General features: G+C 46.0%; 1 protein-coding gene across 1 annotated transcript in view; it reads right to left on the bottom strand.

The window, feature by feature from the left end:
• Positions 1-16,130, bottom strand: part of LOC147880315 (uncharacterized) — a 64,957-nt gene extending 48,827 nt beyond the window's left edge. The window contains exon 1 of the mRNA XM_087371138.1: positions 15,556-16,130. Within this exon, the coding sequence (XP_087227264.1) occupies positions 15,556-15,634 (79 nt within the window). The 5' untranslated portion in view covers positions 15,635-16,130. The remainder of the gene's footprint in view (positions 1-15,555) is intronic.
• Between the last annotated feature and the right edge of the window lie 1,242 nt (positions 16,131-17,372).

The raw sequence follows: 17,372 nt of genomic DNA on the forward strand, positions 1-17,372 counted from the left end.
CTGCTGCTGACCTGGACAAATCCTGCCGACCAGGTCCTCCTGCTGTACTGGAGACTCAGACTGATGGAGCTGTACAGAAGGCTGCAGAGGATGATGAATAATGACGGAGGGGGGTGTCATTTATATAGGTTTTGGACCCCTAGAACCCTGATCTGAGCCGATCAGTCTGCTGACCAACCCCCCCTGTGGGATCAACAGGTCCTGCTGATACTTCCAACAAACCCCGACCTGTCCCACCTCCTGTACAGCCACATGACAGCCCTGGAGGGGCTGCCAACCTGCTCATCATGTTGCTAGCCTGCATTGCTAGATGCCCACGACACAAGTGGCAGGTTGGCAGTGGCGAGCTGGTCCAGGCGGTAGCAGGGCCAGTCTGCCCCACAGTTGATTGGCCAAACCCTGTTTCACACGGCCAGTTCCAGGGGGCCTCATCCCTACAAAGGCAGTTCAGTCTGAAGCAGAAAAAGGCTTTCCAGGGCACAACAAATGCCCATATATCTACACAAGATAGATGCATAGAAGGTGAGCAAAGGAGCTTGTCTTGTGGATAATAAATCCTACCTAAAGGTGCGCAGCAGATGGAGTCATCTACATCAGTTTGTCACGATCTGTGACGTATTCCTTTCTCTTTCTAGACTTATGGATGGTTTAATGAATGGACACTTGTGGAAGGGTATGACCTTTCGACGGGACACTTGCCCTTTCGACGGGACATTTCCTAATGAGGCACAACCCTTCACAAGAGACATTCTAATGAAGAGACATTCCTATTGTAATGTACCCTCTCATCAAGGGTCACACCCTTCACAAGGGGTACACACCTCTTCATGCACATACCCTTTGGAGTACACACCTTTTCATGTGTGACTCTTCACTCTCTATATAAGAGAGGCCAAATTGTATGGATGACACAATCACATCCACCCTACAGACATTCAAGCAATATCATTATTCCTTTGCTCTCTGCTATCTCAGTCTCTTTTCTGTTCCTTAGCACAGTTCTAAATATAGTAAATCTAGGATTTCTTACAGTGGCATCAGAGCAAAATTCGCTCCTGCCTGTAGGAAATGCCCCCCACCTTCTAGCGCTGATCTGATACATTTTTGCCGCTAGAAGGACATCCGTGCACATAGTGCATGGAAGAGATGGAGAGGATGAGCGTAAAATTTTTAAACGCCTAAAGTCATCCTGGCCTCTCCATCTCCCTCACATCACAAGTTGATGTGAATGGACACGACCAAAATCGTGTCCTTTAAGGTGCTTGGGCTGTCCCAAAACCAAGGGACGCGCCTTTTCCACCATGGGACACACCTTTTGGTGACGAGTCTCGACTCCTCACTCATGGGACATACCCCATCGTGGGCAAAGGGACATACCTATTCATGCAGGGTCGCACCCCTTTTAACAATAGGGACACATCCCCTCATGAACAGGTGCACCTATTCCAAGGGTCACACCCCTTCGAATAGGCACACCTCCTAGGCCCAAGTACCTACAAAAGGGTACCTAGAGGGGTAAAAAGGGACAAAAATTAAACCCATCCCCTACCCCTAGGTTTACCCTAACTACCCTAGGGTTAACTAAACCCCCAAATTAATTTGGGGCAAATAACCCTTTAGGCAGCCCAACGAATCGTCGCAGCATTCAGCCCAAAAAAACCGCAACGTACGAATTCCTGGACAGCCAGCCTGCGCAAAGCCTACGTCAGCCGTACGGCCGTACCCTCCTGCGCCATTTCGCGCCTCTTCGCAGCCAGCCGTACGCTGCGCAATCAGCCGTACTCCCCTGCCGTACATTTCGTACGATTTTTGCTGCCTGCCGTACAGGCCGTACAGCCTGTCCCGTACCCGCCGTACAGACAGCACAGATTCCTTCAGCTTACACTGCCCGGCCCTGTTTCGTCATTTGCACTGCCAGCCAGCCCTTGCCTCGCCATTTTCGCTGACAGTCCACTCCTCATTTGCAGCCCTGGATACCACTTTTCCTGATAGTCTGCTGCCCTCTCCTTGTTTCGCCATTTTCACCCTGCCAATTCAGCACCAGTTGCCACATTTCTCGCAATGAAGACAGCCCGTTGATAGCCCGGACCAGACAAGCCTCGAGCACTCTTCGCAAAACACTGCAACATGGACCTCCGGACAACGATTTGCAGCTTTCTTCTATGCAATCACTTGGCAGATTAAAGTATTGCCAGGTGGAGTCTTTCCAATCTGCTTTTTTACGGATTCTCTTTAACAAATTACAGCAAATGAAAGAATCCACATTAAAGCATGGAAACCCCTGGTAATTCACCCGGCCATTCAAGGACACCTCAGGCACCTGCTACTACACAATATCGTGTTCAAATTGCACAGCCAGCCCATTTTGGAGCCTTTGCATCTTGGGTCTTCTGTGTCACGTGCCCTCCGAGTGACTTGGATCACATCCTCTACCTTCTGCGTGAGGCACCTCAATTACATTATTTCCTCAGCACAGTACAGGTTGTGTTCCACGAGACACGAAGATATCCGGAACACGATATTCCTCAGGAGTTTGCTGTTCATTTTTGGAGAGAGTTTTACCCTTCACCTTCGACATCCCCAGGGTACTCTCCACCTCCTTCAGCTCCCCGATATCCTCCTCTACAAGGTGTACCTTCTCCAAGTCAGTATTTACATCCTGAAGCACTCCCTCCCCTGGATATCCTCCTCTTCCGATAGCAGCTCCTTACCCTTTTTCAGATCCGTGGACTCTGCTACCTACCCCTGTCTTATCACGAGCAGTAACACCTTTCTCAGAATCTCCCGTGTTACCTCCGACAGGACCTCCCTTACCAGATTTCCACGGGTGGTTCCATCCTGCCTCGCCTGCCCCCTCCAATATGAGCAACCTCAGGGAGCAGCCCGAATCCTCTTCCAGGAATGGTCCAAACTAGAGCGCAAGTTCGCGCTTTTCTTACAGGGAATTCCGACATGTCGCACCGCTCGCGTGAAGCCTCTCCCGAGATTAAAGAATCAAGTCCCAAAAAGACCCCTGAAGGCAACATCCAAAGTGAATCTCTATTGCAACTTCAAATATCTCAGCTTCAGGACAGCATCTCCGACCTGGTTCAAAAAGTTCAACAACTCCAAGATTCTCGAAGTCCAGCACATACAGAGGACGACGTGACGCAACCCGACGACGATGCGGACTCTTTCCCACCAGAGGTAGAAAATACTGAACTGCGTACTCTCTACCGATTACTTCAAGCTTCCAAAACAAAGCGACTTGACGTCAAACTTCCGGAAGCCTACACTGGTCAACGTAATCGCCGAACTGTTGACCAATGGCTCGCTAAAATGCGCATGTATTTTGACACTGTTGACCTCACGGAAGGTAAAAAGATCGCCTTGGCAGCCTCCCTCCTGAAGGATACGGCATTTCTATGGTGGCAAAGACGCTTAAAGGACGGAAAAAGTGTGTTGACTTGGGAACGTTTTGAACACGTGCTCCGTAAGCAGTTTGTACCTGCCAATGCGGACTTCCAAGCACGATCAAAACTTCGACAGTTGGAGCAAACGGGTTCCCTGTCTTCTTATATCTCTCAGTTCACCACATTGGTGCTAGAGATTGATGGTTTAACTGAGGATGATCGCCTTCATGCTTTCATCTCAGGCCTAAATCCCTCGTTACGCATTGATGTTCTTAAAGCAAATATCACCACCACAGATGGCGCTATTGCTTACGCAGAGCGTATTACAGATTTCCTAAACACAGGGAAGCAGAGTGCTAATCGTACATAGAACTCTCCTATGGCCAAAGGTGCTCGCCCTCAAGATAACACCAGGTTTCGCAAAAACTTCGGTAATCAAGGTCAGCGACAGTCTCAAGATCCCCAAAAGCCTCAGAAATCATTTGCTGGATTCCAACAGAAGCACTCCCCCAAGGATCGTGTTTCTTCTTCTTCACAAAGTCATTACCGACAGCCCCAACATAAAGGTGCGGCCACTGACAAGAAGAACAACTCCAGCTCAAAAGGACTTTGTACCATCTGTACAGGCGACTATAAATGGTTCGATTGTCCCAAGCGACCGAAGCAAAATTCTAATATGGAACCTAGCACTTCCCCAAAAGAAGATGCTACCTCAGCACAAGACAAGAAAGGCAAAGCTGTTCGAATGGCGAATACCATCCACCTGAGCCTTGCCAGCAACCCCGAACCTTCCCTGGCCACTCAAGTACTTTGTGTTCAAGGATCGATTCGTGGAACAACGGTCACCATCCTCATCGACAGTGGCTGTTCTCATAATTTCCTAGCCAGTTCTGTGGTCGATAAACTTCGGTTGACCACTAGTCCTAGTCTAATGGACTATCAGATTGAACTCGCAAATGGAACTACTTTCTTGTGCAACACCAGGATCAAAAACTTGTCTTTTCGCATCCAACATTATACGGACAAGTTGAACTTCGACATTATGCCTCTTTCTCGGTACGATGTCATACTCGGACAACAATGGCTCTACGACTATGATCCATCAATCAGTTTTCGCAGCCATACTATCCAGTTTGTCCACCAGGGAAAACTTATTGAGCTAACTGGTTCTAGGGATTCTCCTTCAACCCCAGTTGCCTCTGCCCTACAAGTAAAGAAGTGGGTTCGTAAACGCCAAGCAAAGACTTCACTTCTGTTGGTTACGGCAGCAGAGGAGACACCAACAAAGGATCCTCCTGAGTACCTCAACCAACCTTTTTTCCAGCCTTACCTAGATCTTTTTCCACAGGAATTGCCAAAGCAGTTGCCACCTCGACGACCAGTGGATCACCCAATCGAACTTATTCCCGGCAGTAATCCACCGTCGAAACCTCCTTATCGGGTTTCTCACACTCAAAATGAAGAAATCCAAAGACAGGTCACCGAACTACTCGACGAAGGTCACATTCGGCCCAGTCGCAGCCCTTTCGGATCTCCTGTACTACTTGTGGAAAAAAAGAACAAGTCTATGCGCCTCTGCATCGACTACCGAGCCCTCAACAAGCTCACTATCAAAAACAAGTATCCATTGCCTCGCATCGATGACCTCTTCGATCAACTTCTACATGCAACACAATTCTCCAAGATTGATCTTCGTTCATGTTATCATCAAATTCGCATACGAGAAGGTGATGAGTACAAGACAGCTTTTCGAACAAAGTATGGACACTATGAATGTTTGGTCATGCCTTTTGGGTTAAACAATGCCCCGGCCACATTCATGACATTAATGAACGACATCTTCAGGCCTTTCCTCGATAAGTTCGTCATCGTTTACCTCGATGACATCCTCGTTTTCAGCAAATCCCTACATGAGCACAAACAACATCTTCACCAAGTTTTTGAAGTTCTCCGTGCAAATTCTCTCTACATCAACATTGAGAAGAGTGAGTTCTTCAAGACCCAACTCGAATATTTGGGACATGTTATTTCAGCTCAAGGTATCTCTGTGGATCCCAAGAAGGTCGAGGTAATCCGAAACTGGCCTACTCCTAAGAATGTTCATGATGTCCGCTCTTTTCTCGGATTGGCAAACTTTTACCATACAGGTCTATCAGTTTTTCGAAATCGCAGCTCCTATGTCCGAATTATTGAAAAGCACATCAATTTTTCAATGGCTTCCCGAAACAGAGCATAGTTTCCACCAACTCAAGCAAGCACTCACTACCACACCAGTTATGGCTATTGCTGACCCAAACCTTCCGTTTGAGGTCATGACCGACGCTTCCGACATCGCTACTGGAGCAGTCTTGATGCAAGAAGGCCGAGTTATTGCTTTTGACAGCCATAAACATTCTGATATCCAAACACGATATCCAGTCTATGATAAGGAGTTTCTTGCTGTTGTACATGCTTATCGCTCTTGGAAACATTATCTCATGGGTGCCGACTCTGTGGTCAAAACAGACCACCACTCTCTAAAGTACATCTTTACTCAGCCAGTCATGAACGCTCGACAAGCACGCTGGGTTGAGTTTTTGGCCAACTTTCACATGACCATTGAGTACATACCAGGACTACGCAATGTAGTTGCAGATGCTCTCAGCAGGTTACCTCTAGCATCAGCCATGGTAATCTCTACATTATCTGTGGATGTTCCGAATTCATTCAAAGGAAAGTATTTCAATGATAAAGACTTCGGCACCGCAGTACAGGTTCTTTCCAAAGATCAACCTTCGACTTCCGAACAAAAGATTTTCTCATCCTATTCTTATACGGACGACCTTCTGTATTATCAAGATCGCGTCTGTGTACCACATGACAAAGATGTTCAACGTCTTTTGTTAAAAGAGCATCATGTAGTTCCTTATGCTGCCCATCCAGGCATCAATAAGACTTATCGGTTACTCAGTGCAACATACTACTGGCCTCAGATGAAAAGAGATGTCATCAACATGGTTACATCTTGCTTATCCTGTCAACAAATGAAAGCAAGTCGACGACTTCCAACAGGACTTCTTCAGCCTCTTCCAGTTCCAACTGAAAGGTGGGAAAGTATTTCCATGGATTTTATTACAACACTACCACGATCTTCCCGAGGTAACACTCAAATTATGGTAATTGTTGATCGCTTGTCCAAATTGGCACACTTTGTTGCTTGCAAAAGCAGTGCACAGGCCCTGGACATAGCCAAACTCTTTATACAACACATCTTCCGACACCATGGATTACCCAAGAATATCATATCCGACAGAGATCCTAAGTTTACCAGTCACTTTTGGATTTCCATGTTCGAATCTTTGGGGACTACTCTACTGTTCAGTTCAGCTTACCACCCAGAATCAAATGGACAGACTAAAAGAGTCAACCAAGTTCTGGAAGAAATGCTTCGACATCATGTTCAGTCACGCCTCGCAGCCTGGGAAGAGTATCTACCACTCCTCGAGTTTGCTTATAATAACTCTTTCCATAGTGCCATCAGCATGACTCCATTCCAAGCAGCTTATAGACACACTCCGATTGTACCAACAAATTTTGTACTTCAACATCAAGTGGCCCTAGCTGATCAACTGGTTCAAGAAATGCAAGACATTTTACTGCAAGTCAGGGATCATATGCGAAAAGCGCAAGAGCGGTATCAACGGTCTGCCAACAAACATAGACGTCACCTGGAATTTAACACTGGTGACATGGTGCTATTATTTGTAGCCCCACATCGCTATAAGACGGTTAAGTCTGTGTTTCCTAAGTTGCGACCAAGATACTATGGACCTTTCCGGATCGTCGGGTATGCCCTTTCGACGGGACACTTGCCCTTTCGACGGGACATTTCCTAATGAGGCACAACCCTTCACAAGAGACATTCCTATTGTAATGTACCCTCTCATCAAGGGTCACACCCTTCACAGAGGCCAAATTGTATGGATGACACAATCACATCCACCCTGCAGATATTCAAGCAATATCATTATTCCTTTGCTCTCAGCTATCTCAGTCTCTTTTCTGTTCCTTAGCACAGTTCTAAATATAGTAAATCTAGGATTTCTTACACAGTTGGTACAGCATATAGAACCCAATTTTGGTGCCCGACCTTAGCAATTGTATACTGCAGGTGTTGGCATGTATTGGTAGGTTTTGTACTTGCTTTCTATATCTACATTGGCAGATGTGTGTCAGATTCTGGTGTGTTTGGCTGGTCCTCCTTTGCTTGGTCAACCTTCGTCTTCCTGCAGTCTTTAGCACATGTCCATGCGTCATTGTAAAAGCCTTTTTTGGCTGTAGGAAGAGTCCCGTCATCTTTCCTTCTCGGCAAGGACACCGCCCTTCATTTCGGAGAAGGTCTTGTTGCCGATCTATTGGGCTCCAACTCACAAGCTTGACTCAGAAACCAAGGCTATCCCTGATTGACAGCTGGGCTCTGATATAAGATCATGTCAGAGAATATAAGATCATGCATCTATACCACACAAGCTCCAGATACAATGTCTTTACTTGCCTGCCAGAGCCAAATCCCAGCAGTGAAAGACTTCCCCCGAGATCACAAAACTTTATGTAAGACAAAAGTTCACTCCATGTGCATACATGTATATAGAAAGCTCTTCAGATCCTGATAGAACAACTCAGGGTGATGCTGTTCATGGCAAACATCAAGGAATGATGCACAGATGTTGACTTTGTGCTGGAGGATGGCATGTGTTCTGCTCAGTCTTACGGCCTGAAGACAAGTCCAATACCACTGACAGAGATGGTCGTCCTCATCCAAAGGTGAAACATAATGAGCTAGGGTTCAACCGAGGGGAGCATGCTTACAAAGTTACCCGGATACTATAAAGGTGGTATTTCCGGGAGGTGCTGATCCCGAATCAGGAGATGTCCCCTCTGAGCCACGAGCTGAGCTACTGGCACGAGCTCCCAACCAGATCCTAACCAGCCTGGTGTCCCATACCACCAGGTGGCGTTGTGAAGCCTGGGATCTGCTGCTGGGCCTTGGGCTACGCTATGATGCAGGCCCGTGTCTGCGACTCAATCCAGGATCAGACCTAGCACCTGGAAACGAAACTTGCTCCCATTGGCTCTCCCTGAAAACTGAACCTCTGGCCCCCTTATATAGACTCGAGCCCCACGCTCCAAAAATAGCGAAGACCTCTAACGGGTTCGTACCCTTGCCACTCAACCCGAGAATCAAGCCTGCCTAGCTCTAAGCCTCCCCAGGCCACCTGAGCTAGTCTTGTGTACCCAGTACACCCCGGATGCCAATCCGTGCACATGACATACTTCCCCTCCTCTAAGAACTCACTCCTAAGTTCGCTAAAAAACCCGGGAATGTCTTCTGGAGGTTCTGTAATGTCTCCCATGTTGCATTCTCCTCAACACGATCCTTCCACTTGATCTTGTATTCTGTCATAGTTTGACTACGAATCTGTCTTTCACGAAATTCAAGAATACACTCAGGTTCGTGTGGAATAAAAGTCAAATCTGTATTCTTGAGGAGAAACAAGTTGATCATCCGTACCCAATACTTCTTTCAGCCTACTGACATGAAATACTGGATGTACTTTAACATCAGGAGGCAATTCTAGTCAATATGCAACTGGTCCAATTCTTTTAATAACCTTGAACGGACCGCAATATCTAAGGAATAACTTCGGAACCAAACCAGTACTTAGGCTCTTGGATTCCTTGGGAATTCGCAAAGATACCGTCGTTCCTTCAGAGAACTCTCTAGGTGAACGATGTCTATTAGCATAAATCTGTCCCAATCTTGGGCACTTCTAATAGACTCCTTGGCAAACGGTAACATTTCCTGCATGTCTAGCAAGAAGGTCTTTGCAGCATCATTTTGGATTCCCTTTAACCCAACCATAACTGGTGACTTAGGTTGAAACCCGTACATAAGCATAAAAGGACTATAACTAGTACTCGAATGCTTTGCACTGTTGTAAGCAAATTCTATCATAGGTGGATAATCTTCCCATCAAGACTATCTCTTAGAAACATATGCCCAAAGCATATCTTCAACCAATTGGTTGACCTTCTCTGTACTACCATCGAATTGTGCATGATCTGAGGAACTCATACTTAGAGTAGTTTCTAACTTCTCAAAAACAAGTGTCCAAAAGTTACTTGACTATGTCAAAGGGCAAACCATAAAGCTTAAACAAGTGGTCCACAAACTCGTGAACCAGCTGAACAGCTGGAATAGTTGTTCTAGTAGGTAAGAATCGAGCCATTTTTGTCAAGCGATCGACTATGACCCAAATGGAGTCATGACCCTTGCGCGTTCGAGGCAAACCAGTAATAAAATCCATGGGAATACTTTCCCATTTATTACCTGGAATTTATAATGGCTGTAATAAACCTGCACTTCTAAGGCGTTCTGCCTTAGTAACCTGACAAACCCGACAACCTACCACATAGTTTTCAATAAATGCACGCATTTTAGGCCAATAAAAGGTATGCTTCACAAGAGATAGAGTCCGATGTATACCCGGATGTCCAGCACTAGGAGCATCATGACACTCCCAGAGAATCTTGGATCGAAGTTCCAGAACATCTGGCACACAAATCTTTCCATTCCGGAACAGCAAGCCATTCCTAATCATCCACTGACCTCCCGCCGCCTGTACCGTAGGGGGCACAATCCTTGAGTCTTGGTCAACCATGGAGCTCCCATCCTGGACTTTCTGCCAATAAGAACTGAAATGACTATCAGTTGCACAAAGCCCTCTCAAGGATTGAAAAAGGTCTAAGGATATTTCCGTAAATGACATAGCATTTACAAACTTGACTCGACTTAAGGCATCCGCCACACTATTCAACGAACCTTTCCAATAACATATTTCAAAATCAAAATCTTGCATTAATTCTGCCCATCTAGCTTTCCGTCCGCTCAATTCAGACCCATCACACACATACTTGATTGACTGATGATCGATCAATACAAGAAACTTCGAACCATACAAGTAGTGTCTCCAAACCTTCAGGGCATACACGACTGCATAGAGTTCTTTTTCTAGTGTGAGCCAACGATATTGGATGTTGTCTAGCTTCTTACTCTCAAAAGCTACAAGTCTGCCCTCTTGGAATAAAGCTGCCCCAATCGCAAAATCACTCGCATCGGCCTCTAAAACATAAGGCCGGGTAGGATCGGGTAATGCAAGAACAGGTGCTTCCTTGATAGCTAACTTTAAGGTTTTAAAAGCCTTGTTCAATGCATCATTCCAAGAGATCGGCTAGGTAGACCTGTGTCCACGACCTTTCAATAGGTTGAGCCCCAGGTACGAAATCTATGCGATGGTCTACTACTCGTTCTGGAGGTAAACCTTCCAGCAGTTGAGCAGGGAATATATCCATGAAATCATCTAACAACGTTCTCAATTCACGGTGTTTAAACACACTTAGATCATTCTTGTTATTAACAAAGACAACAAATGAAGAAAGCGGAATCAAAACACACTGATAGACATCATAATGAGAAGTGTTTAATATATTCCGAAGTTGCATCGCAGATACAATAGGTCCCTGAGAAGAGGGAATATTATCACACTGAATGCAAAATTGGGTGTCCTTATCTAAAAAAGAAAGAGTATGTTCCTTCCATCCAATCCGAATATTGTGGGTTTTAAACCACTCTATTCCGATTAACAAGTCCACATGCTCCAAGTGCATGACATAGCAAGTAAGAGCCGCTGTGTATTCTTGAATCCGGATAGAAAGCGCTTCAATCTTGCGATCCCAAAACTGCTTCCCACTAGGTATTGTGGACAGCCCCATCTTCTGCACAAGTTTGTAATTAACAAAGTTGTGAGAGCTGCCCGGGTCAAAAAGAATGTGAACTCTTTGGTCCCTAACTTCCCCATAAACTCAAAAAAGATCATGGGAACCAAATAACGAAGTATTAAAAGTGCAATTACAAGAAAGTGGGCAGGTAATGACATTTACAGAAATACATGTCATCGAAACTTAATTAGCTCCCTTAGCTTTGGTACCCGTACCCGCCTGGAGCTTCGGTCCCGGCACTTGCTTCTGGTTCTTGCGCTGAGGACAATCATTCCTAGTGTGGCCCCGCTCCTCGCAGATGAAGCAACGTCCCTCTTTCTTTAGCTTCAAAGTGCAAAGGAAACGGGCACGACCATTCTTCGCCTGAGTCAAATGTTTGGAGGCGTTGTCTATAGACTTCGACTCCCCGGTACCAGTGGTAGACTCGAAGAACTTCCTCTTGTTCTTCCCACCCGTGTCGGCAACTGTGCTTCCCTTTGCGCTGGCCATAGTATCATCATAAATGTACGCGTAATTCATGGCCTCTTGCAATGTGGTACACTTATTATTCTTGATCTGTAACTTGTAGGAGTCAGGCAAACCATCCACAAAGAAACCTAACAAGGTCATTGGATCCATCTTTGTAGCTCTGGTCTGCAAATCCCGAAACCTCTGAAGATAAACCTCAAAAGTCAAATTCAGCTTGGACATATCGAGGGCTTTGAGCTTGCCTACGATATCGTAATCTTCCTCCTCCTTCAGAAACTCTTTCCTGAAGACCCCTTCGAATTCTATCCATGTTGCAGGCTTGGGTTGGAGTTCCTTCCACCACAATAAAGCCTTTCCTCACATAAACCCGGCTGCAAGCTGTATTTTCTTGTCATCTGGGTAAGGGTGGAACTGGAAGTGTACTTGCCACTTGTGCAACCAAGTGTCAACAACCTCCTTGGTACCAGACTTCTGGTCTCCAGGAAAAGGATATGGAGTGATGTTCGGACCTAACACTGAAGCCATGGCATCCACATGCGTGAGCGTCTCAACAGTGCTAGTCAAAAGTGTGAGTGTAGTTTGAATCCCTTGGAGTTGCTGTGTCAACCTGATTCGTGTTAACTTGCTCAAACTTTCCATCAAGAGCAGTGGTGAGTTCACTGAAGGCATTTTTCGTAATCAGATCATCGTAGAGACCCTGGTCATCCTCCGCATGGTAGTTCATATCCTGGTCTCCCATCACAAGCTCAGGGTCTACAGAATCAGCCATAACTGAATCGAATCTGATGAAGAAAATAGGCTGAGAGAAGAGAAGGAACAGGTGGGCTCGAAACTAGGAGACTGGAACAGAGAGAAAATCTGACGAAACAGAGGGGGATGAGAGAGAGAAGCTGGCTGGTCGAAAGAAGAAGGGGCTGGCAGAGGCTGTCAACAATCCAGGAGCCGAGCTCCTTGCTGCCCTGCACTGAAATCTGCAGCAGGCGGTACCTGAGAGTGGAATCGTCAAGAGGGGTGTAAAGGGGTAGAGACTTGCACACGGGTCATGATAAGGCGAGGAGCTGCTGCTGCGCTATGCTCTAGAATAGGTGGGCGCAACTCTTAGAGAGTTCAGCTGTCAAAAAAAAAACCCACCCTCCTAAGTTGGAGGGGTGGCGCTTTTTTTTAGCAAAAAAGCTCACCCTCCTAAGTTGGAGGGGTGGCACTTTTTTTAGCAAAAAAGCCCACCCTCCTAAGTTGGAGGGGTGGTGCTTTTTTTAGCATCCAGACCCCCCCAAATTAGCACAGCCTTGCCTGCGACCTGCTCCCACCCATGGCGCACCCCACGACTCACCCCTTGGCTGCGAACTGCTCTAACGAACTGCTCCAGCCTTTGGCGCACTCCGGGTCTCTGCTCAGTCCGATCATACCTAGGTGCAACTGAAGCTCCGCCTCAGCCCATCGCTTACCAATGATCAGCCCACATCTTCACTCCTATGAGCGCTTCTCACCTACAATCGCTCTCCCCTGCAATCGTTCTCTGGCCCTCCAAGCTACACCTCGTTCTCTCTCTTACCTAACACCTCAGTTCAACTTCGAATTCACTCACCCTCTGCTTTCTCCTACCTTCTTCCCCTAATCTTAACCACTTCCCAAAACCGATGAACCAAACAAGCACTTGCAGGGTAATGAACATGAATTTCGAAATTAGGGCATACCTGGAGAAAAAAAATCGTCCAAAATTCTTGGAACACAAGTTCCTACCTCAGGAGTTGGCTCTGATACCAACTGACACGACCCCAGCACTCTTGAAACCTCTGATCTGCAAGCAAACACAAGAACACACCAACGTGAGGAAACTGAGCAGGCTGCTCACCACCCAACCATGACATCTACGAGCCGTGATCCCGAATCAGGAGATGTCCCCTCCAAGCCACGAGCTGAGCTACTGGCACGAACTCCCAACCAGATCCTAACCAGCCTGGTGTCCCATACCACCAGGTGGTGCTGTGAAGCCTGGGATCTGCTGCTGGGCCTTGGGCTACGCTATGATGCAAGCGCGCGTTCGCGACTCAATCCAGGATCAGACCTAGCATCTGGGAACGAAACTTGCTCCCATCGGCTCTCCCTAAGAACTGAACCTTTGGGCCCCTTATATAGACTTGGGCCCCAAGCGCCAAAAATAGCGAAGACCTCTAACTGTTTCGTACCCTTGCCACTCAACCCAAGAATCAAGCCTGCCTAGCTCTAAGCCTCCCCAGGCTACCTGAGCTAGTCTTGTGTACCCAATACACGTCGGATACCAATCCGTGCACATGACACTTATATTCTCTGACATTTTGTTAATGTTTCCACAATGGTGAACACATGCTGATGGAAATTCTCAAAGCTGAACAAAAAAGGATGCAGCAAGAATGGAATAGTGAGTGCAACTTCCCAATTTATAAGATGCTACCTTCCAGGCATTCACAGCTTTTGGATAGGGCTCCATGTGCTTTGGAGTTTGCGTAGGGCTGTAGGCCAGGACAGCAGTAAAAAAAACACCGCCTTGACATTTATGCTGCAGACTAGGTGTCTCTGCGTCACTAAGGCAGGGCATAATTGACCATTGGCAGCCTGCCAGGAAAAAAGGCAAGATGAAGGTCATCATGGCTAAGCAGCAGCAATAATATATGCACAGTAAGAGTAAACAGAGCCACAAATGAGGTTATTGAGGATGAAGATGCACGCATGTATGATGATACAAAAGTGTGAAGTGGAAAGAGAACAGACTGCCGAATCAAGAGGATCCTTACCAAAGAGTGCTGCGGGGTTTTTAGCATATGGCTCATAGCACCCCTATTTGTACTTGGTATCTCATTAACCGCTAAGACTTCTGTTTAATATAGTCCTTACTTGATGTCTCGTTGAGCTGCAAAAATCCCTTTACCATTTAGCTCAATTCTGAGCTGGAAAGTAGTTATACAAGAATGATGGTTTCCTAATGTCGAGTATATATGTCTTGGCAAACCTGCAATCACTAGGATCCAGTTCCGTCTTTATCAAAAACCGGACGTCTCATTTACCAATTGAGCCATACAATCTTAGCAAAATAGTTAATTCTAACCTTTGAGCTCGAAATTAAAGTCTATGTATACAAGAACGAGCATATAACGTTTTACTGCCGATGTAATTGTCCTGGCAAGGTTAGTTTAGAATCCTTAGGGCCCTTTAAGCATAGTTTGGTGGGTCCCCGTAATCATCATCATGATGACAATGTTTGCATCTTGAAAGCAGAGAGCCTTAGAGACAGTCATCAGCATCATGACAATGTTTGCATGGTCAGCATGCTTTAGAGCTTTCCATAGCCAGGAGATGCTCTACAAGTACCATTATAAGTAAGTATCCATATCATGTAACAGTTATGACATATAAACACAAGTGTACTTCCCGGTGCTAATTAACCAGGGTGCTCCATGATGAAGCCTAGTTGGTGCATGATTGGCAACGGTCGTTGCAAGTGTTGCAACTGGCCTTTTTTAGTGCCACATTTATCCTGGCTGCAGTCAGCCCCCCTCACCTATTGCACACGCGATATGTTTAGGGGGGGGAGTCAGTGCCAATGTTATGGTATGCTAACTGAATTTCGCATTACTAGTAATCTTCGTGCATACTCAAGTGCTATCTGTTCCCGTCCAGTTTACTCTTGTTCGGTCGCCATAGCATATTCAGGTTAAGAAGACCAGAACTCAGATGAGTTATGGCTGCAGGTAATCCCTTGTTCCGTTGCAAGACCGTTGCTTACCATCCTGCATAAAACCTTCTCGCCACACTCTCATTATTCAATGATCATGATCACTCCTATCGAATTGAAGCCACGAAAAGACCTTGAAGTTTCTACCAGGCTTGCAAACAGCTTTACCTGAACAAAGGTTCCAGGGACGAGGGAAAAGCAGCTGTGGGAGCTGCCTCGTAGTCCTCGAATCTACTATTAAGACCATACTACGTCTCACGCGTAGACGCCATCATAAACTTAAAGCTGCATTTGCCGGCTCTCTCTTTCTTGTATCATATTTCTGTATCCGCAGTGCAATCACGAATCAATGTCAGCTTGCCACTTGTCCTCTCTCTTCGCTCTTCGCCGGAATGACACAGGCCACAATAACGATAGTCTTCTCTACGCCTTCGCCTCTCTAGAGCGCCTCTTTCGCAAACCCACATCCAAAAGGCTCCGTGCGGGCACCCCGCATTCCCTGCTTACTCAACCTGCACCCCGCGCAAAAGGCCGTGATTGTGGGTTCAACGATAACCAATCGGGTTGTTGCGAATCCGAAGCAAACGTTGCCTGAGCCGGTCGTGATACACAAGCAGAAGGTAATATATTGAGGAGGCGGGAGGAAGAAGTTGCTGGATTATATTGAGGAGGCGGGAAGAAGAATCGATCTGCCTGAGTTGTACAGCGATTTGTAAGCGGAATGGATATGGAAGGCAGTGAAGTAGATGTTGTGCCTTGTTCGTAACTTGGTTCTTGCATGAATGAATATCAAAAAACACACCTGAAAGTGACACTATTTTTTATGGCTTTTGTTGCCATGAAAATCTCAGTCATTTCATTAACTATTGGCATAGCTCTCGTTTCTAATAGTCTTAGAGCATGATCTTCCAAGAGTTAGGCTATTTTTGATGGCTTTTGTTGCCATGAAAATCTCAGTCATTTCATTAACCATTGGCATAGCTCTGGTTTCTAATAGTCTTAGAGCATGATCTTCCAAGAGTTAGGCATGGATTACCAGGCCAAAATCGAGGATAATGGTCTTCTAGCTGAATCTAGATTTGCCTCCGTTTAGTTGCTTCTGATGAGCAGCCTCCATAGCCGATCACATGGTGTGGCTCTCCAAACATTATCAAGACATTATGCTTTGTTGAGGCTTTGGCATATTGTTAGAGCCACAACGATTTGATATGTGTGGCACGCTAGAAACCTGTTAGTTTTCTAGCACAAAAAGGTTGTATAGATGACATGTTTAGTGACATTAGGTCCGACGTTTTAGATGTTTGCGCTTATATAAAAGTCATTTTCACGACTTTAGTATGGCTTATCAAGCACTGTGTGCTCTGTAATCTTTTCAACCTCTTTTATTTCTAATAAAATTGTTTTTTCCCCCCAAAAAAAAAGAGTTAGGCCTGGAGATCTTTAAACCCTTTCTAAAAAGTCTAACAGCATGATCTTCTGACCCAGGGATTGGAGTTGGTGCTCCATTGACTCCATAGCACATAGATTCCAGCTTTCAAAATTGGAAAACGGCTAATTCAGAATCTTATAGAGAACATTAGAGATGATTGGCCATCAATGTTGGTGAACTGAAGGGAAAGCATGAAGTGAACACAAAATGAGAATTCTTACTTATGGAATGAAGAAAGGTGAGTTCCTTATGTAGGCACCTCTTACATGATCACTGACATCACTGACGACCTCCGAGCTCCACAATCATCTCCTCAATCTGCTCCTAGATTCTCTCAATCATCCTATGTGGCTAGGGCATACATAGAAGCCACATAGAAACCAAGGTGTGCCTAGGGCATACACCTTGAGATATCCCATCATACCCCCCCTCAATGGAATGCCTCAGGCTATGTCAAGGATACATCTAGCCTCATAGTTTCTCATGCCATCTCATGGTGGTCAAGGATAAATCTATGGCTAGGTTCTCATGCTAGCAAGGGGTTTCCCAAGGGTGT

The sequence above is a fragment of the Dipteris shenzhenensis genome, chromosome 32, assembly GCF_047967505.1.
Source record: "Dipteris shenzhenensis isolate YYH24624 ecotype China chromosome 32, Dip_SZ_1.0, whole genome shotgun sequence".
Classification (NCBI taxonomy): Eukaryota; Viridiplantae; Streptophyta; class Polypodiopsida; order Gleicheniales; family Dipteridaceae; genus Dipteris; species Dipteris shenzhenensis.